The sequence below is a fragment of the Pollachius pollachius genome (assembly GCF_949987615.1).
Source record: "Pollachius pollachius genome assembly, chromosome: 19".
Classification (NCBI taxonomy): Eukaryota; Metazoa; Chordata; class Actinopteri; order Gadiformes; family Gadidae; genus Pollachius; species Pollachius pollachius.
Window position 1 is genome coordinate 2154222 of NC_136952.1, and position 7500 is coordinate 2161721.

The 7500-nt window shown below is 53.3% G+C and overlaps 1 protein-coding gene across 3 annotated transcripts in view; it reads left to right on the top strand.

Annotated features, from left to right (window-relative positions):
• entpd1 (ectonucleoside triphosphate diphosphohydrolase 1) overlaps nucleotides 1-7500 on the top strand; it is a 19046-nt gene that overhangs the window by 2794 nt on the left and 8752 nt on the right. For 2 of the 3 annotated variants that reach the window (XM_079756383.1, XM_079756385.1), the window contains exons 2-4: nucleotides 3046-3173; nucleotides 3967-4084; nucleotides 5860-6010. In XM_079756383.1, coding sequence (XP_079612509.1) covers nucleotides 3046-3173; nucleotides 3967-4084; nucleotides 5860-6010 — 397 coding nt within the window. Of the gene's footprint in view, nucleotides 1-1704; nucleotides 1803-3045; nucleotides 3174-3966; nucleotides 4085-5859; nucleotides 6011-7500 lie in introns of those variants that run through there. The other variant, XM_079756384.1, reaches the window with a different exon arrangement.

Below are 7500 nucleotides of genomic sequence, written 5' to 3' on the forward strand. Positions count from 1 at the left end.
TTGGTCCACCACAGATGTTTACCTCCAGATGTGAGTTTTGGGGAAGGACCTGATTAAAGAGGTGTTGAATGGTTTGGCACGTACGGAGGTTGGGCTGGGACGTGCCTGTGGCAGGCGCGCGTGCGGGCGGACGCGTCCCGTCTTGTCGGCGGGCGGGCGAGCGTGTGATGTGCGATCACACGTCGGCGACGCCGGGGCTGAACCACGGAGCTGACGGCGAACCCTCGCCTGGTTCACAACGCGCTCAGAGGGGGATTTCAGAGAATGGTGCAACCAAACCAAAGGACCCAAGTGGCTGTCAAATGACCTAAATGTCACCACGGCACAAAAAGGTAGCGTGACATTTTTCCAGCGGGTTAACACCACGTCATCGAGGCCGTCTCATGACCGTAAAGCTGCTGCGGACTTGACAGAGAGCATCTTCGCAGGATGCGCGTGGTCGCGGTTTGAGTGACAAAGGTTCCACAGAGACAGGAAGCTCAGTGGTGGTGCTGAGAAACACCCAGTGTGAAAGCATGCTCGAACAATGACAGGATATTTATTCAAAACCGCTCGTATCGTAGCGGGGGGGGGGGGGGGGGGCGGCGAGATGACTCAGTTGTGTTCCACGCGGAGGCAGACCTTGAGGCGGTATTTGGAAGCTGATAAGTAGCCGACGGTAGACACACAAAGGTTGCCGACTGTAGACACAATCCATGCTAATGCTACTGTGCATCCCACCACTGTTTAAATTGTTCTAAACGCTGTTTGTGTGTGTGTGTGTGCGTGTGCATGTGGCGAGGGGGGGTGGGCCATGCAAGACAAAACTGTGAATGGTAGAAGCATATTTACAGGCAGGTCACACACTTGTGTGCGTACACACACATACATGTGTACGCACACAAGCACACACACACAGACCCAGTCCTAGGGGAACACTGGGGATTCCAAACTGTCACAGGGATGACATCACAAGACAGGGAGTCCCTGCTTCCTCTCCCAGCTGCACATCCCACACAGAGAGAGAGAGAGAGAGAGGGAGGGAGGGAGGGACGAAGACGGGGGGGAGAGCGACGAAACGAGAGGGAGAGGGAGGGAGGGAGGAAGAGAGAGACAAAGAAAGAGAGTGAGGGACAGAGAGGAAGTGGGCTCGGGTGGGAAAGGACTGTAACATTAGTTTTCCGAAACAGCCAACAGACTCCTAAATGGCCCGCGCGCACACACACACACAAACACAAATACGCACACACACACGCACGCACACACTTGAACACTTGAACTGTGTCTCCATAGCGACCAATCTGTGTGCTGCACCAGAACAGGAGGAAACACACAACTCAGTGACACACACACACACACACACAAACACACACACGCCGTATCCTACTCCCCTATCGGTGCCGTCTCGACACAGCAGAATCTGCTTCTCTTTATCTCCCCCCCACCCCCACCACCAGTATTTTCCGTTCTCTTTTCCTCTCCTCTCGTTCGCCCTTTCCTCTGTGTTTTGGATCCCCGGCCAGCAACTCTCACCCCTTCCTAACCTCTCCCTTCTCGCTCGCCCCCTGCACTCGCTCGCTCTCTGTTCCGCTTCGCCGTGTCGCGCGTGCTTCCGCTGCACTCTGCTAGCGCTCTCTCTCTCTATCTTAATCTCTGTCTCTCTCTCTGTAGCTCTCTCTCTCTCTATCTTAATCTCTGTCTCTCTCTCTCTCTCTCTCTCTCTCTCTCTCTCTCTCTCTCTCTCTCTCTCTCTCTCTCTCCCTAGCTCTCTCTCTCTCTCTCTCTCTCTCTCAGTTGTGGACTTATTGAATCAGACAACAGAGGTAAGTGTTCCCTTTGGTTGGATCCACTTTATATTTGCTGCTTTTTCTACACTTGTCTTTTCTAGGTCTCCCCTCACGTGTGTGTGTGTGTGTGTGTGTGTGTGTGTGTGTGTATGGGGGGGGAGTTGTTTTTTTAGGAGAAGAATAGCAGAGCAGGCAGCAGAGTCTGTTGTCTCTGCTTTGGTCTGACTCCAGAAGTCTGTTCACTCACTCCCTGTGTGTGTGTGTGTGTGTGTGTGTGTGTGTGTGTGGGTGTGTGTGTGTGTGTGTGTGTGTGTGTGTGTGTGTGTGTGTGTGTGCATACTGAACCCAGAATATATATAACTCTGTTTACTCCTCTCTGTTGGCAATGATTGATGAAGCAACCCCGTTTCTAGTGAAGTTACTCACACATTTAAACTGAGAGACTGTCAAATGTAAGTGTGTGTGTGTGTGTGTGTGTGTGTGTGTGTGCGTGTGTGTGTTTGTGTGTGCACTGTCTTGCTGCACTACATCCTTTTTTAGCCCTTTTTGTACAGCAGAGGAAATGCCGGCTCTCATCCAAAGTGACTTTACTCTAGAGTTCGTTCTGCGTGTGCGTGTGCGTGTGCGTCTGTGTCTGTGTCTGTGTATTTGTATGTGGTTGTACTTTTTTGTGTGTGTATGTTTGTGTGCGGGGGGTATGTAGTTGGGGGTGTGTGTGTGTGTGTGTATTTGTGTGCATGTGCGTGCGTGCGTGTGTTTGGGGGGGTATGTATGTTTGTGTTCAAGTGCTTGCTGGGTTGTTAAAAACCCAAATTGTAAACGTGGATAAATAAGTACACATAGCTAATGGAATGGAAACCAAAGCAGAGCTTCACCATCCACACATACGACAACTAAACCACCGTCCTTTGGAACAGGACGCGGACCTCATCCGTCTCCACGGCGACGGCCCATAATAACGCTGTTGTAAAAAGCACAATGTCGCTAATGGAGCTGAGGTTGGAGGTTCCAGCTGCGGCGCAGGTGTTATGGTGGTGTTGTGGTCGTGCTCTGTGTGTTATCTGACTCGCGGACGGAGGCGGTCGTCAAGGAGAGACGGCAACCGTGACGGCGGAAGAACGAGCAGCGGTCTCATGTCATCAACATCTGGCTGTTTAAAACTGGCTAACCCCCCCCCCCCCCCACACTCCTCCCCCACTATTTCTCCCCCCCCCTCCCACCCTCCCTCCCTCCCTTCATCTCACCCACTCCTTCCTGTCTGGCACCCCCGTCCCTCCAGAGATGAAAGAGGCGAGCCCGGGCTACAGAACTGTGACCATCTTCGTCGCCGGGATCGCCGTCATCGCGCTCGTTGCCCTGGTGACCGTGGGAGTGTTGCAGAACAAGCCCCTCCCCCAGAAGTACAAGGTAAAGTGGGCTGGGTCGGCCGTGCACGGCGAGGGGTCGGAGGGGAGCGGAGCACACAGAAACGTCACTCTGTGTTTGTGTGTCGCGACGCCACGCAGAGTGAGGCGCTGAGTGTCCGAGCGGGAGGCTGATTGCTCTCTCAGAGTCCGCACGCACACACTCCATTTAGTGTAAACACAGCCGTCGCACACACACACACACACACACACACACACACACACACAGGATCCACGGTGACGGACGATAGCGCGAGCTCCGACTTTCGGTTGGGACACACTGAGAAGAGAAGGGTTTCTGTAAGACGAGAGGCCGGCCACCACACCCCTCTGAGGCACTGGGAGGGTGTGAACCCCAGCCCTGGAAGAGTGAGCAGAGAGAGTGAGAATGAGGCGGAAAAAACAACAGATCTTCCTTTGGTTCACACCTGCAACTCCTCTGGGCTTTAATCCTGCGCTGTTCCAAGCTAGATGTTCCAGTGTCAGCATCACACACACACCCACCCACACGCACACATACGCACAACACGCACGCACGCACACTCCCTCACACACACACTGACAGCCATACCCACACGCACACACACGCAATCACACAAACACATGGCTACACACAAACACACAGACACACACACCCACACCCATACCCACATGCACACAGACACACACACTCCCTCCCACACCCACACACACACACACACACACCCATACTCCCTCAAACACACACAGACACACACACACACACACACACCCCCCCCTCAAACACACAGAACTGAAGTGCAGCTCTTCTCCCCCAGTATGGCATAGTGATGGACGCAGGCTCCTCCCACACGGCGCTCTACATCTACCGATGGCCTGCGGAGAAGGACAACAACACCGGCCGCGTCACGCAGACCGACTCCTGCAGGGTGGACGGTACGCAGCGCTCACCTTTCACCTTTCACTGTGCACCCCTCATTGATCACAGAACACTGATCACCAATCAGCGCACACCGATCATCACGCCGCACCGATCAACCATCACGGCGCACCGATCACCCTTTCCCCAATCACCACATACCGATCAACAATCACGGTGCAGCGATCGCTGATCATCGGTCACTGATCCCCAATCGCAACACCCATCACCAGTCAAGGTGCACCGATCAGTCATCCACAATCACCACATACTGATCAACGGTCACCGATCACGGCTCTCTGATCACTGGTCCCCACTCCGATCAACTCTCCAGGATCACTGTTTGTTTCAGGAAAATGTTTTGCTCATTTGCTTCAATCTTCCTTGTAACATCTTTCAAATTTGTATTGGATTTTTCAACGGCCGTGTTGATTAAACACACAAACGAAAGCCAACCGCCCACGTATGATTCAGGGGCTCAAACATTAACTGCAACTGAACCGCATCCAAAGGGATGGAAGGCAGAAACCCAAAGGAATTCAGCCAGGATTTCAGAAACATCAAGCAGATAAGAATTGAATAAACATGTTTTATGAGAGAGAGGGGGAGAGGGAGAGAGGGAGAGAGAGAGAGACAGGCAGAGAGAGAGAGAGAGACAGGCAGAGAGAGAGAGAGACAGGCAGAGAGAGAGAGACAGGCAGAGAGAGACAGGCAGGCAGAGAGAGAGAGACAGGCCTAGAGTCTAAATGAGGGAAGAGGACTCCCAGTTCACTGTTAAACCGCACTTTTACCGACCCTTTCATCAGCGTAAACCCTGACCCCACGCCCTCTATATATTTTTTATCTTGTGACCTTTAAAGATAGAAGTGAGCTTCAGCAGTTTCAAAGGAGAGCATTTCAAAACAAAGTCTGCGTTTGCCTTTTGCTCCCAGCTAAGAGAACCCATTTCCCCGCCAGCCGGGTCAGGTGACTGAATACGTACAGAGCAGGTTGACGCCTGTGTGTTGGTGTGTGTGTTTGTGTGTGTGTGTGGAGGCTTTTACATTGAAACTGGGGGATCCACCTCTTAGCAGGAGGCTTTTACTTTGTGAAACTGGGAGATCCACCTCTTACGGAAGTGGGTATTTTTTTATGGGTGGCACTAAATTCCTCTGCCTCCATTTCAAACAACCTCTCATCCCGAGGCAACGATCCTTTCAGAGGCCGAATCCGGCTCAGATAAACCCAGCAGCAGCTCAGGGCAACCGCTTAATCAGAGTTCATCTGTTTACACGACTTCCAAGGAAAAGGCCGGAAATACCGATGGCGTAAAAAAATCAACATCATCCCCGGGGTTACCGTCAACTGTATTGTGTGCCGGACTTTGACCGATAGCAAAACAAAGCTGAATATTTTGGGGGTATTCCAGAGCACTTAAAAGAGGCAAACATGTGTTCATCATCAGACCCCCGGGGTCTACGCGGGGAGGGGGAGGGCAAGTGTTCATGACGTCACCGCAGCTTTGAACCACAATGTGTACCAGACCTCTCCCCTCTGAACTCCCCCCCCCCCCCCACCCCCCAGATCTCCCCCCCGACCTCGCCTCTAGACCTCTCTCCCCCAACGCTCTCTCCCCCGCTCGACCGCTCTCCCCCCCCCCAGACCTCTCTCCCCCCTAGACCTCTCTCCCCCAGACCTCTCTCCCAGATCTCTCCCCCAACCCTCCCCCCAGATCCCTCTCCCCCAGGAGCAGAGCCGGTGCCTGTCTACCCACCGTCTCCCAGCATGCCTTTCTGTCTCCCGGCGGCTGCAGGTCCGGGTATCTCCAGCTACGCGTCCAACCCACGGGGGGCGGGGGACTCCCTGGGGGAGTGCATGATGAAGGCCAGGCAGGCGGTCCCCAGCAGTCGGCACGGGGAGACCCCTCTGTACCTCGGGGCCACGGCCGGGATGAGGCTGCTCAAGTAGGGAGACACACGCCCGCACACACCCACGCAAACAGACGCAGGCAGACGCACACACATACGCACACGCATGCGCACACCCACGCGTGCAGACGCACGCACACGTACGCAAACGTATGCACGCGCACAACCGCACATGCAGACACACATGCACACACGCAGACACACAGATGCAGACGCACACACAAACTCACATATACACAAACACATGCAGCCACACACAGACACACACCAACGCGTGCACACACACACACACACACACATGCACACATGCAGACGACACACACACGCTAAGCCAATCAGAGCCGTGCTGATTCCGGTTGGGAGCAAAGAAGATCAAGTTGGTAACTGAGTAAACTTGTCAATCTTTTACCGTGGTTATTCAGTCTATTTCCGACAACAGGGTTTTGATTGCTTCATTCTCCTCGTGCTCCTCCATTGTTTTAACGAGGCGGCGCATGCCGCCCCTCTTACGTCAACCGGAACTCCCTTCCCCCGGGCGATAAACTCTCCCAGCAATTTTTACATTTCTGGAGGAAAGACATCGAGGCCGGAGAGAAGAGACACGATGTTTCCCGTGCCTCTCTGAGACGGGGACGGTCCCCTGTGGCTGGGGATGGAGGGTTATAGGTGCCATAATGGACTGACCTCATGAAGTCCAAACCCCACACCCTCCCGTAGACAGGAAGTCGAGCATCACACTGAGTGAGAGGCAGGATGCTGGTCATAGAGACGTAGATTTTTAGATGCTTTGGAGTCTTCCACTTCCCGAGGGGATATTTGTGGCTGGCTCTGTTCAAGACCTCATCAAAAATGCATAAATTAGTCCTGTTTCCTGTTTCAAAGCGAGCTGCGGTCTTGGCCGAGCCAGGGCCCTTTGACCTGACAGTGAGCAATTGTATCTGGGGGGGATGGTCAGGTTCGATCAAAGGGCCAAGGCCTGATCTCCTCTAGTAAACTCTGCGTCGAGTGCAGTAAGATGCAGAGCAGCTGGTGAGAGCAGTGACTACGGGACGAGTTAGGGAGAGGAACATTAGCGCAACATCAGTCAGCGGTCGGACTAAAACCACACTGAAGGAAACACAAACTGACCACCATAGAAATGCACAAAGCACACTGACTGCCAACACACGGACATAGACACACAGACAGGGGTTTATGCCCTGGGCTTCCAGATGATTGGTCCATAGAATGGGCGACAGTACGTTGACTGTTGACTGGTTCTGTGGGACGCTGCCCCTGCTTATCTTTCTGTTTGGCCCTGCTTGTGCTTCTGTTTTCCCCCGGGATGAAACACCAGGCTAGCTCACAGGCAATCAAATCTCAGCCCAGTCCGTTAAGAGAGAACAAGGAGGTTATTTATGTGTGTGTGTGTCTAAATACGCATTCATTATCCTGACCATTCCTGTATTGATCAGGATGTGAGTGTGTATAAATCTATCTGGCTAATGCTTAGGTGTGTGTGTGTGTGTGTGTTTGTTTCTGTGTGT